At 44.8% G+C, this 27,316-nt stretch overlaps 1 protein-coding gene and 1 long non-coding RNA gene across 3 annotated transcripts in view; one reads left to right on the forward strand and one right to left on the reverse strand.

Annotated features, from left to right (window-relative positions):
• YTHDF3 (YTH N6-methyladenosine RNA binding protein F3) overlaps positions 1–13,331 on the reverse strand; it is a 53,302-nt gene extending 39,971 nt beyond the window's left edge. Inside the window, exons 1-3 of one of the 2 annotated variants that reach the window (XM_006113645.3) lie at positions 13,061–13,231; positions 11,043–11,067; positions 3,324–3,409 (exon numbers count right to left, since the gene is read on the reverse strand). In XM_006113645.3, the coding sequence (XP_006113707.2) occupies positions 3,324–3,409; positions 11,043–11,067; positions 13,061–13,084 (135 nt within the window). In that variant the 5' untranslated portion in view covers positions 13,085–13,231. Of the gene's footprint in view, positions 1–3,323; positions 3,410–11,042; positions 11,068–13,060 lie in introns of both variants that reach the window. The other variant, XM_075920620.1, reaches the window with a different exon arrangement.
• A 2,753-nt stretch (positions 13,332–16,084) lies between these two features.
• On the forward strand, positions 16,085–26,413 carry LOC142827055 (uncharacterized). The gene is made up of 3 exons (XR_012901428.1): positions 16,085–16,217; positions 16,423–16,600; positions 25,854–26,413. It is a non-coding gene; the product is annotated as an uncharacterized LOC142827055 (long non-coding RNA).
• The last annotated feature ends 903 nt before the right edge of the window (positions 26,414–27,316 follow it).

A 27,316-nucleotide genomic window follows, 5' to 3' on the forward strand; every position in this document is an offset into this window, starting at 1 on the left:
CTCGCCCCGAAGGACACGGGTGGCGACCCGCCGCCCGTGAGCTCTGGGACGAGAAAAGCCCCGTTCGTAAGTGCGGATCCGACATAAGTCGGATCCGCATAAGTCGGGGACTGCCTGTATTCAAAAGAAGAAAATGCTTCACGCAAATGCTGAGGGACTATTATAACATAGGTAGATACAATTTGCCAAAAACTCACAACTTGTTACACTAGTTCTATTTGTTAAAGGGAGTTCTTTCTACATATATAAACCCAATGTCAATAGATCTTACAATCTATTATATATTTGAAAGAGTTTAAGAGTTTGTTTTTTCAAGAACTCCTCCTAAACTACAAGAGCTAGGATGACCAAATTCAGTATATAGCCTCCTCTTATCATAATTTAAAGCAAGATAAGGGTTTGGTTGTACCAGGACAATGGGATGTGCCTGGCATGCGATTGTTTCTCAAACAGAAAAAGAGAGCTATGCTATATAATGACCATATGGGGAAGATGGGGATATGGGATGGAAAGCAGGGTCAGTTATACTGTATAATGACCATGAGAGGAGGGAAGGTGGGAAGGACAGCAAGTAACCAGAGATGGGGAGTGGGACAGCTAATACCATTAGAGCAATAGAGGGCAGAGGTGGAGAAAGGGACAGCCATTTACTATATATTAGAGAGAGACACAGAGTATGCATGCATGTGTCCACTGCAGCTGCAAGCACCTATGGACAGTTGCTTCTCCCAACCCAAGTTTCTGCAGTGGGAGAGGCTTATGGTAGTCCTCTGTCCCTAGGGCAAACTGCATACTGATCCACTCATCTCTAGCCCCACTCCAGACCAATGATTTAAATAAAGAAAAATAAAATTTGAGTTAAGGACCCAAGGAATGCCAGGTACATCATCTAGTATTTTATATTATTTGGATACAAGTGAAACCATTTAACCTTTTTCTGAAAATCCAACTGGCAGCAAAAAAGATCTCAGAACATTCAGTGTTTTACCAACTTACACTTTAAGTAACATTTAAAAGCAGACAATTAACTATGACAAGGTATGAATTCCAATATGAAAACCCACAAATTGGACATTCCAAGGCCTAGTCACATGTTACTGCATTTAAAATAACTGAGCTTTTCTAGTTTGTTTTAGAAAATATGTTTCAAGAGCCATAAACAAGGTGTTTGAAACATAACCATCCTTAGCATTAAATCCAATCTGTAGCTACCTAATCCTTAGCATTAAAACCATGCTAGCTATAACAAAGGAGATAAACATAAGGATATTAATAAATGGTATGTATAATGTAGATGTTTAAATTAAAAAGTTCAAATCTAGTCATACAAAGTATACTACCAAATCAAATTCACTATTACAAGTCCACAGCAAAGAAACTAAAAAAGTAGCTCAATAAATGTTTTTGCTAAGGTAGTAATAATAATTTTAATTTCTTCATGGAAGGATATGAATGTTTATTTTGTTCTGGATATGGTATTATATAAAGCATTTAATAAATATAGTCCCACAATATTTAAAAATGATAGCATCAAACATATGATTCAATTCAATGGATCTAGAGAAATAATTTGCATGTTGAAATTCTAGGGCTCATGGAATATAGGTGCTAAGGAAACAAAGCATTCAGCCTTTTGAAAGGTAAAGCTTATGTCTCTTTAAAGACCCTCCCCAGAGATCTCAAGCGGCATTCATTAGTTTGCAAAGATGCAACCTCCCTCCATCTTTCTCTAGCACAAGACAACCCAGTTTTGTGACATCAAAAGAAGAAGATGTGCAGACAAGGAAAATCCCCAAAGTACAGGCAGTCCCCGGGTTATGTACAAGATAGGGACTGTAGGTTTGTTCTTAAGTTGAATCTGTATGTAAGTCGGAACTGGCACCCAGATTCAGCCGCTGCTGAAACTGATCAGTTTCAACAGCGGCTGAATCTGGACGCCAGTTCCGACTTACATACAGATTCAACTTAAGAACCCCAGGCGTCCCCAAGTCAGCTGCTGCTGAAACTGATCAGCAGCTGTTCCCAGGAAGCCTGGGGCAGAGTAACTCTACCTCAGGCTTCCTGTAGTCAGCCGCTGGTCAGTTTCAGCAGCGGCTGACTTGGGGACGCCTGGGGCAGAGCAGCTCGGGTGCTGCTGGGTTGGTCCAGTAGCGCGGCCGCTCCTCGGCACTACTGGACCAACCCAGCAGCACCCCAGCTGCTCTGCCCCAGACGTCCAGATTCAGCCGCTGCTGAAACTGATCACCAGCAGCTGAATCAGGACTCCTGGGGCAGAGCAGCTGGGGTGCTGCCGGGTTGGTTCAGTAGTGCCAAGGAGCGGTGCTGCGGGACCAACCGTCAGCGCCCCACCTGCTCTACCACAGGCCCTGGGCTTCCAGATCAGCGCCGCGGTCCGGCCCGGGTCCTCCGCGGCTTTGCTCAGTGTCTCCCTGGACTGCAGACCAGGGAGACGCCGAGCAAAGCCACAGAGGACCCGGGCCGGACCCGCAGCGCTTCCAGCTGATCTGGAAGCGCTGCGGGTCCGGCCTGGGTCCTCCGCCGCTTTGCTCAGCGTCTCCCTGGTCTGCTAGCTCCCCCCGCAGACCAGGGAGACGGGGAGCAGCTTTTCTCGCCTCGGAGGAGGCGGACGGCGGGACCAGGTGTCCCACCGCTCCAGTCCTCCAGGGCGAGAAAATCCCCGTTTGTAACTGCGGATCCGACATAAGTCGGATCCGCGTAACTCGGGGACTGCCTGTATCCTCCCTCCAAAAAACAGAATCCTAGAACTTTCCAGTTTATCTTAATTATTTAATTAAGAATTTGAAAAATCCCTCTGAATTTAGTATTACAAAAGATGGAGGCTCTACAGCTTCAGAAAGTGAAGTCATCCATTTACTGGCCAAAAACTTAAACAGGCAATATAAGCTTTCAGAGGCCTCCAATTATGCTATCTATCATATATAACAATTCCTGCTGACTTCAGTGGAAATCATGTGCATTCTTTTACTATCATCTAAGGGCCAAGGAACAACTGTTTCAGTGACATAGCAGGAGTATACTGAACTCACTTAAAAGCCCTTTAAAGGTAAAATATACTTCTGGTTCTAGAATGCATACCTATGTTAGACACTCAGAACTGATTAATTCCATCCTAAAGTTTCACAAGAATGTTACTATGAAAGAGATTACATGTTTTAGAGCTATTATATACAAAGGATCAAGTTACATTTCAAACATGCAAGCAGACGTACAATACACTTTCTGGGTTCAGTGTAAGAGAAGAAAGCTTAGCTAAACAATTAAAATCCAAATAAGTGTCAAAACAGCAATGAATACTCACTTACCTGATTTGTCTGGCTACTTAGATATGGCTCAAAGTCATCATCATTTACTGCATCCTTTTGATGAATCGAACCGTTTTGTACTGAAACTGAAAAGCAAGCTTGTATTAGGCACACTTTTAAAAACTGGTGTGTTGTCATTTTAATTCAAAACAAAAAAGTAGTTTAGTCTTTGTTTCTATTAAATTGTCACCTGTATAATAAAATGCCTGTTCTCCCATTTTCGGAAAAATAGGATATCTTGTATTGATTCAATTACCGGGACTTTGTTACATTTTAGCTCTCCAGAGTGTTTAAAAACCAGTACATGATACTCCTCTTTGTGAGAGGACACCATAAAGCCTATGCCATTGAATCAAATGAGATAGCATCTTGATGACAGATATATACATCCAGTATTAACAAAAGTACTGCAAGTTTCTCTTGAAAGATTTCATTTCAAGATAATCCTTTCTTGTTCTTAAAGAACTATATAGGTTATAAAATATCATTACAAGTGATCAGACAGGTTCTCTACCTTTTGTTTAATCCTACAGTACACTGGTGTATCAGTTTTAATGAATACTTAGATGACAGTTGTCACTAGAAAGTAATCCAATGAAGAAACAACACCATCTTATAGCTCAGCTCAAGCTTTAAAATACTTGTTTAAAAAAGAAAAAAAATTGTTTCATAAACGACAGAGGTCTGATGGTTTCCAATTCTCACTTTTTTCTGTGAGAACAAAGCACCTGCAGACACACTCAGCTGGCAATTTCATAATGCAGGAGTGTGTCACAGCAAACCATTTTTCCTGCAGTCATAAGGGAAAAATCCAAACAAATGAAGTCAGCATTATATCTGCAGAAAGCCTATACAATGAAGAACACACCAAACTGTCACGTCACAGTGCAGCCTATAACCCTACTCAACTGCTTAAGAGTTTAAGTGCTCCGTTTCTCAGAGCTTCACATTCATACTACTTTCGTCAAGGCGCTATTTTTACTTTTTGGGGGTGAAGGTGGAATCTGAATTTATTAATATAGCTGCTTTATTTTGAATGCAAGGTTATAAACTGTGTTATAAACTGTGTTTACTGAATACTTGCATTATGCTATACGTCAGCATTTCCCAAACTGTGGTCCGTGGCCCAGTACCAGTCCATGGAAAAAAAATACTGGGCCTCAGAAAAATATTTGCAAGAGAGCCCGCCTTGCTACCCTCAACCCCCAAGATCCAAGCTGTGCCGATGTTACCTCCCTCCTGGAACCATGGAGGTAGCACGGGCTTCCTGCGGGGTTTGGGGGGCAGTTCTGCACCTGCACACCAGGTCCTGGAAGTGCGCAGGCCGCTCTCCCCCTTACCCCAACAGCAGGTGCGGTTCCTAAAATACCAGTCCATCGCACGCTAGGGACTTTGTCCCCTAGCTGCCTTCCTGCATGCGGGGGAGTGGGTGGGGATCCAGGACTGTGCCAGCTCCGGCTGCTCGGGCGGCGCATGCTGCCGTAGTGAGCGGAGGAGCAAGATGCGCGCTGCCTGAGCGGTTGAGGCTGGCGTGGTCCAGGACTCCCCCTGCCCCCGCGCAGGAAGGCATTAGGAGTGCAACAGACCAGCATGTCAGGTACCACGCTGCTGTTTGGGGGACGGGTGAATAGCCTGTGAGCTTCCTAGGCCTTCGCAGCTACAGGATCCCCAGGTAGCAGTCCCTGTCCCCTTCCCCTCCCCCCAGACCTCCACAAGCACCCTGTCCCCTGCCCCAGCACTCACTGGCACCCTTCCCCAGAACTCTGTCCCAGCACTCACAAGCACCGTTGGGGCCACATTAGTGAAGTTTGAGTGGTTTGGAGGGGTTGTGTTTGTGTGGCCACGACTGACTTTTCTGTGGGCTAAAGTTGGCACTGGGGGCTTGGGGAGGACCAAAGAAATTTATTTGCATATTCATAATTTGCTTAATGAATATGCAAATAAATGTTACTGGTCCTCCAAAACCTCGTGAATGGATTTACTGGTCCCCGGTGTCAAAAAGTTTGGGAACCCCTGCTATACGTTATACAAAAACATAGGTAGTCAAGTTCCATGACCTCAGAAAGTTTGCAACCTGAGGGCAAAATATTCTGGGAAACACACGACTGCTGCTGAGGAATAAATACATTTCCCAGTTCTTTTCAGCCATCAACAGCTTGAAACTAGCGCAAAATGAATGGTTCAACAAGTGGGTGGAAAGTTTATGCAAGTGAACTTCTTACCCACCCATTTTGGCTCCTACGTTTCTATCTGCAGCCATCTTAAGGTAACACTTGTAATGGTTAAAGAGGAGAAAGAAGCAGGAGCTGAGTCCCTGAATTGATGTTATAATATGCTTCTTCAACCCATTGAGAGATCCCCCTCCTCCCCCTCTAGGATAAGGTGGAAACAACACCTTCTTATTACCCAACCTCTCCCTCATAAATCCTCAATTATTTCCTCAATTTCATTTTTTTGTTATTACTAAACAAAATAAAATGTTATGACATTTCCAACACTCCAGAGCCTAATGCTTTCCTTGCTTTTTCTTCATCAGACAATCACTTGGGACTTCCATGAGAAGGGTGGGCAGACCTTTCACGGCACCCAACAGCTTCACAACACTAGCTCACAATACTTCACAACGCTTCTCCAAAGTTATACCCAAGGCCAGAGTTATGTCCCATTTCCCAGACAGGTAGCTACAGCTATCTAAAAGTCACCCTCCAGTGGACAGTAACTGGGACAAGTATCCCTTCTCATGATACCAATACTCCTTTCCAAGCAAACTGTTTTACGCAGCCTTGGCTGAGTACCATGCAAACAAAATATGGACCAAGCTTAGTACAATAGGTAACCGTCCACCCTCAAAGCTGTATGGGTGCTTTCCTAAAAACAAGCATTTTTATGATTTACCATGGACAGAGGAAGCAAAAGAAACAGGTTTTAAGGTGGTCATTTGGTGCACTATGAAAGAAGAAGTTCCAAGCATAAAGAATGGAATTTTTGTCAAGCTGAAGCCAGAAAGGAGAGCTTATTTACCTCTTTTGGCAAGAGCCTCTGAATAGCATATATATAGCCAGGAAACTAAGAAAGCCAAGAATTTACAGCTAATGTTTAGTGAAATTTTGCAAATTTTTCATATATTTTGTCATATGTAAAGCCTTGAGCTAAGAGATGTGTCTTGGGAACAAATAAGTATACTATTAGCTGGACTAATGTGACTAAGGTTAATAAACAATAGCTGAAGTTCTGAAAAATAGTAAAACTACAACAGTTCCAAAAGGAGCTGACAATTCATATCCTCCAATAGAACTGCAGCAATAATACTGACCACATCTTTATTAGTCACAAGTGAAAGTGACAACTAAGTTTCTCTTGTATTTCTTCATCAAGGGAGTCTAACACTTAACACTACAGTAGCTTATATAGACTGACAGTATGATACAACAGTCAAATATTTATGATCAATACTAAAGGGAGGCGAGGCGATAAGTGAGACAGATGTTCTGATATAGAAACATTTAAGTTTCATTTTTAAACTTAAGCAAAAACAAATATTTACCAAAATTTTCCCCAAAATGGATGGCGTGAACCACAGGTTAATAAAAAACTCTAAAACAGATACACTCCTGATTAGGGATGTAAAAATTTAACTGTTAACAGGTAAGCACTATCTTACTGGCAATCCCCCACCCATGAGGCACTGGGCAGTTAGCCAATTACACTTGTAGTTAAACATATTACAAAGGATTTTACATCCCTATTCCTGATTAAATCTAGTCTGTATATAACAAGAAAAGTTTGATAACCTATAGAGTACATTGCTTCTCATGTTTAAGCTCAGTTACATAAGACAGTAATCCACAAGTCTACACTATCAATGTCACCTAAAAGGAAGGGTTCATTGCCAGATCCTAGCTAAATGGTTTGGAAGACAATTCTCAGGTACAACTTTCTAAAGAAAAACATATGGATACACACAAATTCCTCAAAAAACTGTTCACAAATAGTTGGAGGAATAAGATATGTAATATGTCCAGGATGGAATCCTCCTGTTAAGAGCAATTCATTTATATCAAGTAATTTGCATAACATCTAGATCTAAGAGGAGCATTTGGTGGTTTCAGAGGTATTTTAAGGATAAATCAAACCACATACAACAGATTTATTTGGTCCATCAATTTGTAGTTCAGATTTATTTTTAAACGTGCTTGCCTTCTTACTGTTTGCACCTATACTCTAACCCATGATGGGGCCACATAGTTGTAGTTCTAATACATATTACAACTGTGATGTCCAGCCAGTTCTGAAGAAGTGGCAACAGCTATAGCAAACTAGCTACACTCAACTGGGCTAAATAGTCACATGTGGACACCACTGCATCAGAACATACAAACTGAGAAAAAAGTTTTTTGAAAAGAGCAATAATCAAATATTTTCATAAGAAAAGTCATCTTTTATGGGCTGATGCTCATTCCAACCAAGCACTCTGTCCAAGAGTTGACAAATGTAATGAACACCACTTTCAGAAAAAGATATTTTACTCATTTAGTTCTTGCAGCAACAGTTATATATTACTACTCTGGTACACATAACTCTTCCTATATATCTATTTCTGGCTGCCAAGAGTAGTGTTTTCCCTCAACAAAATGTCAGAAGAGAGAAATCTCACAAGACTACATAATATAGCTACTTTCACAATATTGTTAAAAGGAGTTTTACATTTGCAATGTAAACTGCACTCATGCTATACATTTGCTACTTAGTCTCATGCCTTACTGTACTACTTCCTTCCTTTTCCCATCTGCCAGAGATGCCCCCCACAACTACCTTCTTTTCCATTTTCTGCTATGTATAGAAATATACACACTCCGCAAACTAATTTGCCATCTCACTACTTTAACTTGCTTTAAAGATTACTTCAAGCAGAACCCTATCATGATCCTTCCAAGAGATAGCCAAGTAGTGACCACCAATCTCTACTTTATTAATACCCATGAAATACATAAAGTCTCTGAATGACTCAAAACCATCTAATTGTGCATAGAAACTGTTCTATATAAGTAAGCACTCCTACCATCATGATCTTCATTCTCTTTCCCCCTCCCTTAATCATCTGTCATATCTTGCCAGAGCTATTATGAGCAGGAACTGTCTTTTACTATATGTCTGCATAGTGCTGTATCTGATTGCATTAGTTACTCCCAGAGATCTCAAATCCTTTTCACTACCAACTAGTTATAAACAGTTAATATAATTTAACAGGATGCAATCTAAAATAGCCTATAACCAGTAATTTAAGCCCAACATTTAAATTTTGGAAAAAGGTTTTACTTAAGTTTTATATGCAGTATTAATAATAGATCACAAAATTATGCTAAAGTACATCAATCAATATAAAATTCACATTATTTTTATTAAATAATTGTAGGCAATCCATTCATCAAATTGTTTAAATTCTAATTTAAATACGGGCAATAAAGATCAAACAAAACACTGGATGAAACAAACTGACACAGATCTTTCAATAGCTTAGAAATACTGTAGTTTAAGGAGAAAACTGAAGGTAGAGACCTCTTGGCATAAAGAAATAAAAGGTAATTCCATTCACAGGGTAGCAAAGAAGAAAAGAGCAGAAAAGGAATGCAAAGCAATTAGGTAAAAGCCAGGCTTGAAGACAGTGTAATGAGTGCCAAGAGAATATGATAGAAGAAAAATGGAGGAAGGAATGGAGCTGTGCAGGGTTTTGACAGCCAAGGAGAGAGGATTTAGGAAGTAAAGTTTACTCAGTGTTTCACCACAGACACAGATTAAGAAGAAACATTTCCTGAGAGGTCAAAGTTGAGAAGGTAGATTTGGGAGACCCCTGCATGGAACTGTGCTGATCAAACTGTGGATAAGGACAATACCACCCAGCAAAAGAACCACTATGTATCAGGAGACTGAAAACAAATCTTAAAAACAGTGATCATTTATTTTATCAAGTAGTAAACTAAACTAAGTGAGTAAGACATTCAATATAAATGCTCTTTGTTTTCATATTTTTGCAGGGAAGGAGAGGGGAATATTAAAAAAAAACCTGAGTTGAGTTTGCGGGAGAGGATAAGCTAGAAAAGTATGGAATTTAAAGTAAGGTGCTAACAGTAAGGGGAAGAAATGAAGACAGAGAAATCTAGATAACTGCTCAGAGGAATACTCTGTTCTGGATTCTCAAATGAACAAGACTCCAATTTTGAAGATTTCCCAGAATATGAGTGGTGATGAGTTCTGTTCATGTATATGAGTAAGAAACTAAATTAACACACAATCATCATTCTTTAGATCAAAAGACCCTCATTAGACATTAATAAGTAAATATGAATAGAGCTGATGTAAATGCCCAAAGATATCATGACAACATATTCACTGAAAGATAGCTAAATGGTAACAGCTCTCTCTTGATTATTCATGACAATTACTTCGCTCAGCAGATTAAAGAATTTTTACAACATACCATGTTTAAAATACTGGAAAAAAATATATTTAGGGATATAAAATTCCGGTTAAACATTAGGTCAACCCAACATTTAACCAGTTAACTGACTAAGTGAGATCTGAGCTAGGAACTACCCCAGCCCTAGTGGAGCTGCCTCCAGACAGCAGAGCTCCCCCTCACAGCCATGCACTTGGGCCACTGCCAGCTCCCAGCCCATTCCAGTGCAGCCACTAGCAGGGTACCTGGGCCACCCACAGACAGAGGGTACTCCAAATGAGAGCAGCCCCTGTCTGAGGCATGCCCCCTGTGGGACTGGAGAAGCTCTCTGCCCAGGGCAGCTGTGTAGCTGCTCCAGCTCCTACCAGTTACCAAACTAACAAGCATTATTCCTTTAGGGTGATGCTTACCAGTTAACTTTTCACAATCCTACTCTTAGTTCACCACTTCTAATCATGTTGCTATGATAAAATCAAGGTGGCGTAGTATTTAACAGAGGTAGCTTTTACCAGGTACAATTATGGTTTTTACTGCCCCAGGAAAAACTAGTTAGTCCCAGTATCTATTTTAAAACTGCTTCTTTAACATACACCACAATACACTTAGCCTGATTTACATATTTAAACTGTGATTACATAAGCAGTAAGGTTGGAAATCAGAATTGTACAAATAAGTAAAACTGCAGTGAGCATAATACTAATATATGGCAATATATAATACTGACCACTGGAATATCTGTATACTTTTTGGTTTGGTATTTTCTCAAGCAAGTGGTAAATCATGACTCACGTTTCCCTTTTCAATATTACATAAACAATACTCCAAAACATTTGATTATATGAAAACAACAACAATGTTGAGTGAATCATTAAGTAATCATAAGTATGCAGCATTTCAGACTAGCATTCCAGATCTATTGACCATGCAGCATTCTTTAGCAGAGAATCAACACTGATGCACGGGACAGACCGAACCCATTCTTCACCTTTGAATGAATGTAAAAGTTTAAAAAGATTGATTCTGTGTTTGCTGAACTTGCTGGACACTGAAGTAATTGGTTTTCCCAGTTTAGACCAAGAAACCAGGGTTAAACTAGTACTGACCAACATCCTGTCCTGAATTAATTTTTCCAAAGCCATTGCCAACCCTGAAAAAAATGTTTTTTTCTGAATATTTTCATTCACTTTATATAATTGGTTGATGTCATCTTTTTCATATATTACAGGACCAGGCCTCAGACATAAATAATAAAGAAAACATCTTACCTTTATTTCCCTGTCCTTTAGGTCTCTGTATATTAAAAGGTAGAAAATAAGAGGAGAAATATTAATTGGGAAATTAGCAAAATTAAAATCCTTTAATTTTCTATCCATGCTGGTTTATATTTGCTGATTTTATCCACTTAAAGGATCAACTTAAGCTACACCCAAAACTTAAAATATTTTAAAAACATATTTACACAAAATCCGATATAAACAGATATGTTTCCCTATCTAAGGTCTAGTGAAAAATGCATGGTTATTTTTAAATCAAAACCATTCTTCTGCAGTATTTGAAATCTAAATGATACAACACTATCTGCAAAGTAAATTGGTTTTGTTTTCACTTGTCTACTGTTCAAGATGAGAGAAGAGTACTAAACAAAATAAGTAAAATAAAATTTTAAAAACATTTTTCTTTTTAGTAGGCTAAGGCTACTGCAAATACAGATACTTGTATTCTTTTAAACTGGCACAAGGGAACTACTGTTACTGAAGAACAGACCAAAATTTATAACATGTAGTTCAGTGAAGCACATTTTATAGGTTTTTCAGCTATTTGAAGGAATGTACAGTAATAAGGCAACACATAGCGGACCGATCATTGGACAGGTGTAAGACAGTTATGTAAGCCCAGCCCAGTGCATGCGCATTTTCATAATAATAGTATCACAAAAATAGTATCACACAAGGGGGCTGTGAGGATTAGTAATTATAAAACACTTTTAATCTGTCAGGCAATAAGTACTATTATAACAGAGAAGGTCACAATATCTTAACATCTTGTAAAATAAGATTCTGTTTGGGGAAAAACACAACTACTAACTGAAAGTTCTAATGCTTCCACCACCCTTCCCCCTGGCACATGCATTTCATTAAGCTGCAGTGGATATTCCCTGTCTCCATCACCCTTTAATGACTCATTTGTTATTTATCCTCTCAATCCAGAAAAAAAGGAAAAAAGCCCCTTAACTCTTGAACAAAAAAACACCATATCCTAGCACAGACACAGCCACTCCATATACAGGGACCCAGAGGGAAACAAAAAGATGGTGGAGTTGTGGGCTAATGGCCCAAAAAGAGGATGGGAGGAAAGAAAGTGAAGGCACAAGAAAATAGGAATGAAGAAGAGAGAAACATGCTATTAAGAAGCAGTATGGCAGCCCTCAGAGGCAGAGGCGCACAGAAGAAACTAGGAACCATGCATAGAGCACAGATACAAAGAGGCAGACAAGATTGAGACAGTAGAGGCCAAAAAAGGGGGCAAAGGCCTAGAAATGATACAGCTGAACAGATAAGGATGCCACAAAGGCCCAATGAAGACAAGGTTGAGAAGGGACAGAGGCCCAGAGCAGGTAAATGCAGGAGACAAGGATAGGATATAAAGGGAAACCCACAAGAGAGAGTTTTGAGGAAAGGGAGAAGTCAGACCCAAAGAATAGGAAAAGGAGGAATAAGGACAGAAAGATGAAAAGGAGGCAGCATCAGAGACCCAAAAGGAATTTGTGGTGTACCAGGGAAGGCTGCAAAAGTGACCCAAAGTGTGGGTGGCTCAGAAGGGGAGTAGCAGAGAGCCAGATCCAAGGGTAAGGGGATTGCTGGGATACAGGAGAAAGACAGAGACCTAAAGACGACGTAGGGCCAGAGAGAGGGAGAAAAAGGAGACAGCAGCCCAGAGAAGAGGAATGAGGGAGGAAGCATCAAAAGACAAGGTGTTGGGGGGAGGAAGGCAGAGGCCCTGGGATGGGAAGTACAAAGAGGCTCGGAGCGGGAAAGGGAAGCAGGCGCGGCCCAGAGGCGGCTATGAACATGGGGCTTGGCTGCTGGATTCCCACGATGCTAAGCCCAGGCGGCGCGGAGCAGCGCTGCCAGCGGCGAGGATGAGGCCCAGGAAGCCGCACTGGCTGCTAGACGGCAGAAAGGGCCCGGCGGGATTCCGACCCTCCTGGCAGCGGCAGGCCCTCCCGCCTGAGGTACCTCCTCCTCCTCCTCCCGCCCTGCGCCCGGGCCGCCGCGGCCCGTACCTGGTCGACGCTGGTGGCTGACATTCTTCACGGGGAGCCGCGATCCCCTTTCGCTCTGCCTGGGCCTCGAGTGATTGCCGCACACAGACCGCGCCGCTCTCCCCGCTGCCGCTTGATTGTCGCCGCTGCTGCCGCCCGGGCTCGCCGCCGCTGATCGGGTTCCCGCTGGAAGGAGCCGGCCGGCCGGACGCAGCACTGCTTCCCCCCCCCCTGCTCTGGGCTCCGCTTCCCCACAATGGCGGACAAGCTCCGGCTCCCACTTCCGCTCCCGCCCTGACCTTCCGCTCCCCCTCCGCCGACGTCGCCGCTGACCTTTCCCTTCCTCTCTCCGCCTCCATGTCACGTGAGCATAGCAACCGTCCCGCGCGCGCACCATAACTAAAGACTGAAGGGGGGAGAGAGGAAGTGGCTCCGAGAGCGATTGCGTTTGCGCAATTAGGGGCCGGCTTCCTAGCTCTCGGAGAGGCGCATGCGCAAGAGGGGGGGGGATAGAGGCTAGTAGAGACTCGAGAGAGGCTGGAAGTTACCATTTCTTCTAATGCGCATGCTCGCAATTAGCTTTAAGGGACAGGCGCCAGGCGTCCAAGGCTGCGCATGCGCATGCGAGAAGCGTCTCCTTTCAAGGGGCTTGAGCCAGCTGTTTCCTGTCACTCGTGGAGCAGCCAGCCAGCCGTTCGTGGTGCCAGCCTGACACACTGATAAGCTGCGGGCTTCTTCCCTCCGCTGCGGCTGTTTGCTGCAGATCTGAATTATTCTTGGTGCAGCTCTAGAGGCTGCTAAAGAGGAAATGCGGGGGGAAATGAAGGGGACAACTTAGCAAAACATCTGAACCTACTGTTGTCTTTATACATAAATACATGTGCCTAGTGGAGCAGGGGCATGATCTGGGCATGTGGTCCTGCGTCCCCCGTAACCTCTTGAGCTGTCCCCCTGTATGTGCACATAGTTAATGTTGATGGAAATCCTCTGTGCATCTGGTTAATGGTGTGACCTCAACATAATCATGTGTAACCCCACTGAGCAAACTTGCATCCTAGTAAGTGCATGTGCTGTAGCTGTGTTGTGTCTGTGTATCCTAGCAATGTGTGTGTAATTCCATGTAACAAAATATGATCCCCTCTTTCTGTGCACCTCGCTAATTCTACGTGTAATCATTGCACCTGGGTAACTGTGCAATTCGTTTCTGCCAGTGTCTTATGTAATTTTGTGTTCAGAACCCATGCATCTGCATCCAAGTAATAGTAATATGTGCAGATGTATGGGTACTAAACACATAATTACATAGACACATTCACCCAAGTAACGTGCACAGACATTGTGTACATTCCTGTATACATTCATATATTGCTTCTGAAATTTAGATCCAAACGTTTTGAAAATAGCCTCTTTATGCATTTTCCTTAGTAATGGATTTTGATTCTGACCTGTATAATGTGAACCACAGGTAGTCATGCTTCTAATTGACCCATGCAGTTTTGAAGCAGTTTGTCCAATGATATTAGACAGCCAAGACAGGTAAGGCAATATCTTTTATTGCATCTGCTAAGCCCAATAAAAGATAGTCTCACCTACACTCTTAGAGAGCGCTCTTGGCTCTTTAAGAGTGCATCTACACATCAGCTTGAATAAAGCTATGCAATTTGAGCTACACAATTTGTGTAGCTTATTTCGAAATAGACTGTTATTCCAACAAGTCCCTTAATCCTCATAGAACAAGGTTTACCAAGACATTGGAATAGCAAGTCCATTATTCCAATTCCATTTTGAAATAATGGGCATAAGAACATAAAAGAACATAAGAACGGCAGTACTGGGTCAGACCAAAGGTCCATCTAGCCCAGTATCCTGTCTGCCGACAGTGACCAGCACCAGGTGCCCCAGAGAGGGTGGACTGAAGACAATGATCAAGCGATTTGTCTCCTGCCATCCCTCTCCAGCCTCTGACAAACAGAGGCCAAGGACACCAATTTATCCCCTGGCTAATATGGACCTAACCTCCTTTTATGGACCTAATCTCCATGAAATTATCTAGCTTCTCTTTAAACTCTATTATAGTCCTATATAGCCTTCACAGCCTCCTCTGGCAAGGAGTTCCACAGGTTGATTACACGCTGGAGTCCCTCACAGTCTGCTTCTGTCTTAACTATCCTAAACATACTGTTAAGATGCAGAAAACACTATTTTGGATATCCAAAATAGCACCAGTGTCTAAATTTACCAAAGTGAGCTACACAACTTGAAGAAATTATAGATTTTACTGCGATGCACCATCTGCATCAAAATAGCCTCATTGGCTAATCATGCCAACTGTTATTTTATCAAGAGTATTACAATATTGGTGTTTTTCTTAAACCCCCAGCTCCTGGAATCATGTTATTACATGAAAATTATCAACTTCTATTAAAAAAACAACTTACAATTGTGGATAAAGGCTCAAAAAGAAGGAAACAAAAGTCTCAGAAGTAAATGTCAAACAAGAGGATCCCACATTTACTGTTTTTATTTTAAGCTAATGTAGTGTGACTCCACCCTAGGTCCCACCTATATTTCTCCCCTCCCCCCGTTCTGCCCCTCCCCACCTTTTCTTCACCCTTGCTCTGCCATCACCCTGACTCTTCCCCCTCCCCTGAGCAGCCCAGGGGACTAGTGGGGCTGAGGAGCCGGTGCCAGCAGCAGGAGTCCACCCCACACACATCTATGCAGTGGCAAGGCAAGCAAAGCAACACAGCCCCAGCTCACTTTGTTCCGCCAGCTGCATCACTCCACTTCCTGGTGAGTGTGGACCCGGCTTCCTAAGCAACACAGCTGGAGGAGTGCAGAAAGCTGGGGCAGTTGCTCTGCATACCCTGCCATACCCTGCCACTGCTGGTGAGTAGAAAGTGGGATGAGTTCCTTGTGGGCAATAGATCCTGTCGCCCCTCCCCTGACTAGTCTTCCTGCTGGCTGTTGGCTCCCCTCTACCCCTTCTCCCCCGCCCATGTGTTTGGAGCATGTGACTTATCATGTTCCCTCACATGTTGCATATGTCCTCTGTGGCCGTTCTTATTTTAGAAATATCTGTCTCTGAATCCATTTGTTCAAGAACTTCACCTAAATGGTGAAAGCTAGGACCACCAAATTTGATATGCAGCTTCCTTTTATCATAACTTAAAGCAAGGTAAGGGTTTGGTTGTGCCAAGGTGCCTGGAATTTGATTGTTTCTCATAAAATGGAAAGGGAGGGGTCTGGGAGGAGGGAGATATATTGTAGAATGACCACGGGGCAGCAAGTGGCTAGTGATGGGGACCCGGAGAGCTATAACTTCATTGGACCAGCAGGGGCATATTTCAAAGAGTTTGTCTGTTTGTATGTCTGTTTGTCAGTGTGTCCCTCAAGCAGGTGACATGCACCCCGCTCTGCTGTGCCTGCATAGCTGCAGCAGTCATGAATAAGTAGCAGTGGTGAGAGAAGACTGGGGCTGTCCTGAGGCAGCCTGCATACCAGAACAATGATTTAAATGAAGAAAAAGAAAACTTGAGTTATGGACCTGAGCACTGCTGGGTATATCTTCTATACATACAATGAACACAAGTTATATATTTTATATATTGCTCCTCTAAACATCGTTATTTACCACTCTATCTTAGTAGATCTTAGTTTGATCAAAACATGTTTATTCGTCACCCTAACCCCTGTGTCCTGGTATTAGCTTTGGGAAGAGCGTTTGTACAATATCTGTTATTGGGAGTGTTCTGGTATACCCTTCTGGAATGTGTGTTTGAGTGTCCTGTGCCTAATACTTCTCAGGAATGTGTGCATTTTTGCAATACCATCCCTGTTCTTGCAGGTTCTGTGAACTTGCAAACAAGCATGTTTGTAACAGGGCCTGCCTTCTGCTCACAGCACAACTCTGCTAACTTTGTATCAAGTGGGACTGATTGCTACTTTAGCCAGGTCTGAGGCCTCATCTCCAGCCTCATGTCTCTGGCTCTTTCTAGTATACTGTTTTCCAAGTGGAGCACTGTTCAATTATACCAGTTCAATACAGTGCAGCAATGGGGGGATAGGAGAAAATGGTAGGAACCTTAGATTTAAAAAATATATAATTAATGTGGTTGTAATATTTTGATGGATTAGAGCCAGGGTGGGGAATCTTTTTTGGGTCAGGAGCCACTGACCCACAGAAAAATCAGCCAGGAGCCACACACAAGGAGAAGCAAAGTGAGAAGCCCCTGTCAGAGGGAGAAAAACACTCCCACGCTCTGCTTGCACACCAGAAACTAGTGGGGTCCAGGCTAGTAGATTTAGTGTGCTCCAGCCCTGCGGGTGGGTAGCAAGGGGGGCTGGAGCGCCAGGACAGGCTCCCCAGTGCTGAGCCTCGGGGGCCAGATCCAGGCAAGCTGGGGGGGGGGGGCGCATCCAGCCCCCAGGTCTAAGGTTCCCCACCCCTGGGTTAGAGGCTGTGCTAGGAAGGGACTCTGCACCTCTCCTTATCTGTATCACTAAGAATGTGGTAGAATGAAAACTATCCTTTAAGAATGCAAGCTCAGCAGGATTCCAGTCTATACTGAAAGCCTCACAGATTCTTAGGCTCAAATGAACGTTTTTGATGGGAATATTATAAGACTCTGAGGACTCACCAGAATGCTGTGTGGCAATTAGTCTGTAATATAATAGGTCAAGCTGGAGCATTAGGCTTTCTAGAGATTTTTTCAGCTATGTATGGTTTTTGTTTGAAGTCATTAGACCTATGTGTAAACTCATTTTTCTACATCACTAATTATTTCATCAAGAAAATTGACTTCACATGTAATGTGAACTATTATTTTTTTATTCCAATATATACCCATATTATACTGTAGAGCAGTGGTCCCCAACCTTTTTGTGTGGCGGACACCGCACCGGTGGGTGATGCCATCCCGCTGCATCGCCCGGCCGGCCGGCCCTGTGCCAAGTGCATCTGCGCCAGACCCTCCACCGTGGCCATTTCGCCACTCTGGACCAGCTGCCCTGCTCAGTACAAGAAACAGTACCTCCCAAGTGCACAAAACAAAGTTGTTATTAAAGAGATAATAAACAGGTCTCTATAAAACACCACAGTTAAATTACATAAAAAAAAATACCTTGAGCGGTATCCTCAGAGTTTGATTTTTGCCATTCTACATTTGTAACTGGATATCATCTTAAATTCCTATCTTTCTTCCCTCTGTAATCTTAAAAAAAGCAATTGGAAGCCTTTAACACTGTAAACAAGTTAGGAAAATATACATTTTTATATATATACATTGTCTTTCAAATGTCTGCCGTTCTATTGATTTTTGTTGGGATAGCTTGATAAAGGTTAGGCACTCATCTTTTCTGCTCAATGAGGGTATCTTGCGCTGTGATTGTGAACGCTTGGAGGTTCACATTGTCTAAAGTGGACCAAACGTGATTATTCTGGTCGTCTACCATTTTACAAGTTGGCATTATTCTCAAAGCTCTTCTGGACGAAAAGTTCCCTTGTCTGCTTTCCTCACATTTACGCAGTAAAATATTTAGTTGTTCTTGTGTGAGTTTTTCCTCTCAAAGATTATTTAAAATTTTGATAAATGTTTCATCCCCTCGCTGTCGCATGTTTTCAGTCAATTCACAAAAGCTAAAGAGGCACCAGAGCTGTACAGGGGGTCTCATTGAAACAGGTTGCTTATAAATGGGACTGCTTCATACTGATGGAAGTTGAAGGAGATCACCGAAGAGCAAGATGTTCAAGCCTCCCAAAAGTTCATCAACATCAATCAAATATTTGTTTGCAGAAATTATTGTAACCTATTGCTTTTTCTTCTGGATCTTGATCTGGCAGATTTTCTGTTCCTTGTTAGTCTTCCTCTGGGGCTTCCTCAGAGTTTTGAATGTCTCTGTTTTGCAGTCTTACAACTTTGAATCGAAGGTCAGGCTTTCTTGTGTTAACATAAATGATTCTTGTGCTCCCTTTCATAGGCAGTCCACACAGATGGAAAGTACACTCACAGGCGGAGACTTGGCATTGAGTTAACATTGCCATACATATTTTAAACAACATGTGAGAAATGTTGCTTTCCTCCTCTCTGATTTGAACAAAGTGTATGAGGCTTCTTTCAAGACTCGTAGGTTCAATTGATCTAATAGGCGATGGCAATAGCAACTGCACACGGTTGAATGTCCATGTTTACATGCCAGTGCCTTAAGATCGAACCTTCTTGAAGCCTCTGGAAATCGAACTTTCCAGAGGCCCTTCCAACCCTTGCAATACAAATACAATGCACACAAATACAGTGTGGGTGGGTGGTGGCGGCGGCTTTACTAGTCCAGAAGTCAATTACACCCTTAAAAGCTTTCAAAGAGAAGAAACTATACATAGGAATGATAAGATTTACCTAGAACAGCATCCTAATTTTCCTTGGATCGTCTAGAAGGCTCTTTCTGTGGTGATCAGGTAGAAAAGAAGAGACAGAGTCAAGCAGTGTTTCATAGGTGTCCTCCTCTCACTGCCAAACTGGTGCTTCCTGCTCCTAGTTCTAGTTATTCAGGGGATTAGTTTAAGGCAGATACACTGTCAGCCATCTGCACACTGTCACTCCATTTCTGTTTCTGCCTATTGCTCCTCTCTCAGCTGCAATATCTTGTTTGTAACTCAGCCCTCTGCATAGGCTACCATCCATGTTTCCTGCTTTCAGAAATGCATATCCCAGTCCCATTGTCCAGACACTTCCCCAGTTACCTCTATTGCTCCTCCTCAGGGCATAGTTATTCTTTTCTATGGCTGTATGGGGTAAGCACACATATCCTCCCAGAGGTGAATGCCTCCAGTCCTGCATCTGCTGCGTCTGAGCTTGTATCCTCTCTTGTTCTCTACCTTTCAATAAGAAACATGAGTTTTCTTTATCCTGGAGCATACTGGGCTTGGTCTCTCTGGAACCCCAAGTTCCCCTCCACTACTTGTAGGGCCTAATCCATTTCTACCAAACTCCTCTACAGCTCTTTCACTTGCCCCTCAGGATTCCCCTATCCCTTCTCCCTCTCACCCCCCATCCTCTGAGACTGAGCACTCACAAATAGCCTGCTGTACCACTGGGTTCACCCTTACATCTTTCTGGGTCCTCTCTGTCTCAATCATTTTCACTATTAGCTCTTTCTTACACCCCATCAAGTGCTTGGGTGGGGCCTCTCCCCATTCTGTGCCTTTTCCCACTTTCTCAGTGTGGGCCTCGTGTTCACCCTTCCTGGGGACCCCATAAATTGGAGCCTTCCGCTTTTCTTTAACTTCTCTGGATACTACCATATTTCCCTGAGCCACTTACTCATGGCCCCAGCACCTTCTTTGCCCTCATCTCAGGGTCCTCAATTGCTTAGTCCTAGCAGCCAGCTAGGAGCTCTATCTTGTTTCCCAGGTCCCCACCAGCAGCTACTCTGTCCAAGGTAGAGTACTTACAGTTCTCTCAGCCTTCCAAGCAGCAACTGATTCTACTCTGCCCTGCAGCTCTCTTTTATATGAGCCTCAGGGGCCTGGATTGGCTGCTCCCTGCAACTCCTCCCTAATTGGCTATGCTTCACACAGCTTCTCTGGGCTACGGCTACACTGACTTTTTTTCCGGAAGAAGAGATGCAAATCGTGCTTGTATTTGCATATCTTCTTCCGATTTTTTTTGTGGAAAAGGTTTTGTCGCTATTTGGCCCTGTGTAGACGGGCCAAATGTTGGGGAAAAAACCCTCTTTCACAAGACCTTGTAAACCTCAATTTACGAGGAATAAGGGGTCTTGCGAAAGAGTGTTTTTTCCTGACATTTGGCCCCGTCTACATGGGGTCAAATAGCGGGAAAACCTCTTCCACAGAAAGAATCAGAAGAAGAAATATAAATGTGAGCGTGAGTTGCATACCTTCTTCCAGAAAAAAGCGTCAGTGTTGCTGTAGCCTCAGAGGACTCACTTCCAATACTCCTTCCAGAGGAGGTCATGGTAGGCAGCCAGGGTACTTTCTCTGTTAAATAAAAGAAGTGCATTGTTCGGCTTGTCTCAGCTTTTTTCCCAAATTTTTAGTTAAATAGGTGTTATTAACAACAACAAAAACCAACATTTTAAAAAATGGCATGCCTGAATTTAAGCCCTTAAATAAGTAGCCTGATTTTCAGAACTACTGATTATCTAGCAATAAATTATGGGTTTAGAAACCTGACTTTAGACACATCTTCAAATCTTGGCCCCAGACTTTTATTCCCCTTTTAATTACTTAGGTTTTACATCCTTGGAAGTTATGATACCATACACCTGTTCTTCAGCCATCCAATCAGTAGTACAGGACAAACAAAACCGAATTTTCTTTGCAAAGCAGATTTTTTTTTTAAAGCAGCACACACAAATTTCACGCTGTCTTTATAAAGAAACAAAAGAAGGAAAAAGCCCATTTCCACCCATACTTTGTGCTTCTGGTCACCTAGAAAACTAAACTGGAGAGTGCATTGCACAACTGAATGTGGAGATCTTATTTTGGGTGAGTAATGTACTACATTATTTACCTACTTATAGTGTCCTTCAGTAGCAAATGCTTCTTAAGTGCCATTTAGTACTGACACTTGGCATTCCTGCACAGCAACCCAGAAGCTTTAAATTCCTGTTTCAGTAACATTTTGTTTGAGGAATTATGGGTAATTGGAGGCAGGTCTGGTCCCATTTGAGCACCTAACTCCTTAGACGCCTTTGAAAATTCCAGCCTTAGGTGATGTGTTCTCCTGAGTAAAAGCTTAGAGATGATAGTCCAGTCTCTCAGACAAGCATTACTTGAATTTATTATTTCCTTTGTTACTCATGAACAATGTCATATGTCAAATTTCATAATCAGCTCAAAAAAAGGCTCTCTGAACTCTCTCCCCCTGACTTCTGAATCAAGGATATTCCTATAGTTGTACCCAAATTTGATATATCAAACTAGACAGCGGTCCCAGTTAGCTACTTAAATTTACTGTGGTGCTTATTTCTGAAAAAAAGGGTTAAAAATAGGGTGCATCTACACTGCACCCTGATCTCAAAATAAGCTACACAATTTGAGCTACAGAGATTGAATAGCTTATTTCAAAGTAATTTTGAAATAGCTTTTCAAAAATTGGTGCTGTCTACACAGCACCAAAGTTTGAAATAAACCACTATTCCAAAATGTCCCTTAATCTTCATGGAACGAGGTTTACAGGGACATTGGAACAGCAAGCCCGTTATATTTTGAAATATCAGGCTTGCTTAAAAGATGCAGAATAGCTATTTTGGGATACCAGAAGTATCCCGAAATAGTGCTGCTGTCTAGACATACCCTCTGAGAATAGATACATGTTTCTACCCTTAATAGACGGGAGATTCCTCATCATGCACTATCAGACAGGCTAACAGTAGTAATAAAATGTTTCCTATGTGATGCTTTAAATATATTAGCATCTCTTTCTTCATCCTTTTCATTCATGTTGACATCTGGACAAAAATTACCTCTAATCTAAGTTGCCATGTTACAGTACTGACTTTTGGGACATTTCCCCCCTCCCCAAATAATCACTGAATATTTTCAGTATTCAAGAGGCTACCATTCTTGCCTCCTTTACCCTTGAGTCCCACAAGGACAGTCTTTGGTAGAATAATGATTTTGGCTCAGTTCCCAGCATCTATTCCACCTCCTATTACATTAAGCTGACTTCTAAACTTGGAAAAGTTTTACCACTGTTATAACCTTGTAAAACTTATTAAAAAGCTGCTGCCCCTGATGCTTCTCTTTTTCTTAGGTATGTTAGTTTATTGGGGTCAGATTTAGAACTCATATGTGGTACAAAATAACTATATAAAATAACTTACAAGGTAAGTGGAAGGACATCAGTTCTAAAGCAAGCTTAGCTGTGACTAATACTTGAAAAGTAAAAATAATTTATCTTCCCACACTTTACCCTTATTATAGTCACTTATCTATGCGATTGCTTTGATTTCAGATGGGCATTATATTAAAGTTCTGAATAAGTCACATCTATTTTATAATTATTGGGCTAGTGTTTAGAACCTTGCTATTAAAGATGCATCCTAAATACCTTAATTCTTTTTAGGAATTTACAATACCTTATTTATAGAACTATGTAGTGTCTGTAAGAGCTCTATTAAAATGTACTCCAACCTAAATATCAGATAAATCTCAGACCATAAACAATTTTTTTCAGTCATGGTTGCTTTTTCGAAAGCAGAAAGAAAGGTATGTTAGAAATATTGGTCATTCAAGTGAAAAAAACAAATAAAATAGGTGAAGAAAATGTTTCCTAGAAAATATTCATATTATCCACCATTTCTCTAGTCATTTATACTTCACTTGTGAGAGAGAGAGAGACAGAGATCATTACCACCCGATGTCTCTGTATTGCATTATGTCAGATCTTGTATTGGAGAACATGCCGGAAGGCACACATTTCCCCTGATAGCTACTACTACTCAGGGAAGTTAAAGCATGGCTAATCAAGGTTTCTAGGTTGCACAGATTTTGCAAAGCAGGTGGGCAGGTGTTTGTCCCTCTGTCATTTGATGGACTGGAAGGTTCGCTCAGGGTATGTCTACACTACAAAGTTAATTCGAAATAACAGCCATTATTTCGAATTAACTTTAATAGATTCTACACATACAAACCATTATTTCGAAATAAATTCGAAATAGTGGAGCCCTTATTTCGAATTTGGTAAACCTCATTCTACGAGGAATAACACCTAATTCGAAATAGCTAATTCGAAATAAGTGCTGTGTAGACACTTATTTCGAATTAGGGGGCCTCCAGCCCTTCCCAGGGAGCCCTGGTGGCCACTCTGGGCACAACCAGGAAAACTTGTCTGCTCTCCCCCGCCCCCCTCCAGCCCTGGAGCCCTTAAAGGAGCAGACTCTGGCCACAGTGCCTGTGCCAGTTGCAAGCCTGCCAGCACACAGCCAGCAGACCGTACACCTGGCACAGCATGAGCCAGCCACCTGCTGCCACCCAGCTCTCCACCGCTTCCCAGGACCAGGCTGGCGGCTCCCAGGAGCCTGCTAGGGCTGCAAAAGGCGGGCACCTTCCTGGTCTACTGCGGAGATTGTGGACCTCATTGAGATTGGGGGGAGGCCTCCAATGCCCATGATCTCCACACTAGGCACAGGAATGCGGCCGTCTACAGCCGCATGGCTGCCAGCCTGACAACCAGAGGCCACATGCGCAGCCAGGAGCATGTGCGCAGCAAAATAAAAGAAATGCAGCAGGCCTATGCCAGGTAGGGTTGCCAGGTAGACCCCGCTAAAAAAACAGACACGCTTGTCCGGGGGGGGGGGGGGACCGGCTGGGAGGGGGCAGGAAGCAGAGCTAGCGGGGCTGGAGGGGCTGCGGGGCTAGACGGGAGGAGGGGGGGTGGGAAGCAGAGCTAGTGGGGGGGCTTCCAGGGGCTGGCCGGCAGGAAAGGGGGTTAAGGAGGAAGGAGAGCGGGAAGCTGGGCTGGCGAGGGGCGGGGTCTCCGGGGGCTGCAGGGCTGGCCAGCAGGAAGAGGGGGTGGGAAGCTGAGCTGGGGGGAATCGGGGGCCGTGGGGCTGGAGGGGAGGATGGGGGAGACAGAGGGAGGGGGGCAGGAAGCAGACCTGGTGGGGGTGGAGGGTGCAGCTGCTGCACCGCAGCGGGAGTCCTTCCAGCCATACCCCCGGCAGGCGCTCCCTTTACTTGCCAGCAGAAGCTGGGCGGGGGCAGGGGCGGATCTGGGAGCCACTTCCTTGCCCAGCGTCTGCTCGCAGCCAGAGACTCCCAGCTGGGAGGCGGGCCGCAATTGGCACTGGGAGCCTCTGGTCCTGTGCAAAAGCCAGGCGCGGGTGGGGAAGGCCCACCCCACCTGGCTTTTGTGCGTGACCACAGGGCGACCACAGGGCTCCCAAAGCCAATTGCGCTCCACCTCCCAGTCGCTCCCCTGTCCCCGCCAGGCTTCCCTCTGGCGCCCTGCCAGAAATTCACAAAATACCAGACATTGCACATGTCCGGTATTTTCTGAAGTTTTCTACCAGACAGACAGTGCAAATACCGGACTATATGGTAGAAAACTGGACACCTGGCAACCCTAATGCCAGGGCCTCCCAACCAGGGGCTGACCCAGAGGCCTGCCTGTACTATGAGGCCCTGGACCGCATCCTGGGGGGTCAGATGGTTCATGCTCCCCGGTTGTCATCAACCCCGGGACAGAGGGCCCTGCCCCTGACACAGGGGAAGAGGAGGAAGACGGCAGCCAGGAGCCTGCAGGAAGCGTGCCCTGCATACAGGACCCCGGAGCAGAACTGGAGAGCCAGTCAGCAGCCTCATCCGAGGCCGGGGAGGCCTCCACATGAGAGTGACATCACGGTCCCCTTATGCAGGGCATGGAGGGGAGCCCAGGGACCGTGCACATCAGCCTTGATGACCATGGAGCAGGCGGCAATCTGTGCATCTACCGTGCCATCCAGGACATGTGGCCCCAGCTGTGTGCCATGCAGGGGCCCTGGCCTGTTCCCCACACGCATCTACACGTGAAGGCATATGACAGGCTCCTGACCCCGAGGAGAGACACTGCACACTGCCCTCCCCCCAGACTCCCCTTCTACACAGAGGCAGGCACATCTTCCCTTCCCCCTCCCCCACCACACTACAGGCAGCACAGGGGCTGGGGTGCAGTCCTGGGCCAGCTCATGCTCCGGGGGATAGCAGGATGTGGTGGCACGGAGACCAGTCATCCTCGCCATGCAGAGGGGGGCTGGGTTTCACCCACTGTGTCCCCAGGGAGAACTGACCACTTCTCTTGTTTCATCGCAGCCGCAGCATCTGCAAGTGCAGGACACACCACCCCACCTGGACCATCCACCCGTACTCGGGCCAGCAGGCACACCCGCAACCAGGAGGAGTTCCAGAGGCAGCAGCTGCGGTTGCAGGGGCGGCAGGTCCACAGCCAGGAGCAGTGGGTGCAAGAGGACCTGCAGCTGGGGCGGGAGAGCTTGAGGAAGTTCTGGGAGCAGGGCCATGTCCTCCAAGAGCACCTGCAGGCCCTGGCGGACCGATTGCTGCCTCCTGTTGCTCCAGTCCCTGTGGCCGCCCCAGCTATCGCTCCTCGTCCCACCCCTGCTCCCCCTCCCACTTCTTCCACCCCCCCGTCCCTCCTGCCCCACCCTCCGTAACCACTCCCCCCCCCCGGGAACGCTGAGGCCCCCGCACCTGCAGTGCTGCAAGACGGGAGGGCCAGCAGGACCCTCAACCCTGAGCTTCCCCTCCCCCTTCCTCCCCTCACCTCTCCGTTCCAGCTCCCTCCTCCCAGGTATTCCCCCTTCCGCCTCCCACCCTTATTCCTCCCCTCCCTCACCTCAGTTATGTTAAATAAAGAGATTTTTTTGTGGCAACACAGGTGCTTTTGTTGTTTATCAGGAAGGGGGGTTAGGGAGGATAAAGAGGTGGGGGTGGAATGTAAGGCACAAGGCCCCAGTGGGGCACGCCAGGGGACTTCAGTGCTCGTCCGCCTGGAAGTTCTCCCGCAGGGCTTCCCGGATGCGGACAGCCCCCTGAAGGGCTCCCAGCTGGCAGCCTTGCGGGGCTGTGCGTACTGGCCAGCCAGGCGGTCAGCCTCTGCCATCCAGGCTGGCAGGAAAGCCTCCCCCTTCCTCTCATATAAATAGTGGAGCACACAGCATGCTGCCACCACGTGTGGAATAGTGTGCTGGGACAGGTCGAGGCGGGTGAGGAGGCACCTAAATCGTGCTTTCAGTCGGCCGAAGGCCCCCTTGACCATGATGCGGGCCCTGCTGATCCTGACATTGAAGGCCTGCTGGGAGGGCCTGAGGTGTCCCATGTAGGGCTTCATCAGCCAGGGCTGTAGGGGGTAGGCCGCATCTCCCAGCAGGCACACTGGCATGATGTGGCGGTCGGGGAAGAAAGTCCTGGTGTGCAGCCACTGGCACACGGAGGGGTTGCGGTACACCCGTGTGTCATGTGCCTTGCCGGACCAACCCACACTGATGTCCGTGAACAGGCCCCGGTGGTCAGACACGGCCTGCAGGATCACAGAGAAGTATCTCTTCCTGTTGATGAAGAGGGAGGCCTGGTAGTCCAGGGCACGGATGGGGGTGTGCGTCCCATCAATTAACCCCCCCCCCCCCCGCAGCTGGGGAAGCCCAGGGCCCAGGTCAGTGAGGCGGACGACTCTGCAGAGCAGCACCCTGTTGATGGCCTTCACCACCTGCAGAGAAACAAACAAAACCAAGGGTCACTGGGGTGCCCGGGTAGCTGGG

The sequence above is a fragment of the Pelodiscus sinensis genome, chromosome 2 (assembly GCF_049634645.1).
Source record: "Pelodiscus sinensis isolate JC-2024 chromosome 2, ASM4963464v1, whole genome shotgun sequence".
Taxonomy (NCBI): Eukaryota; Metazoa; Chordata; order Testudines; family Trionychidae; genus Pelodiscus; species Pelodiscus sinensis.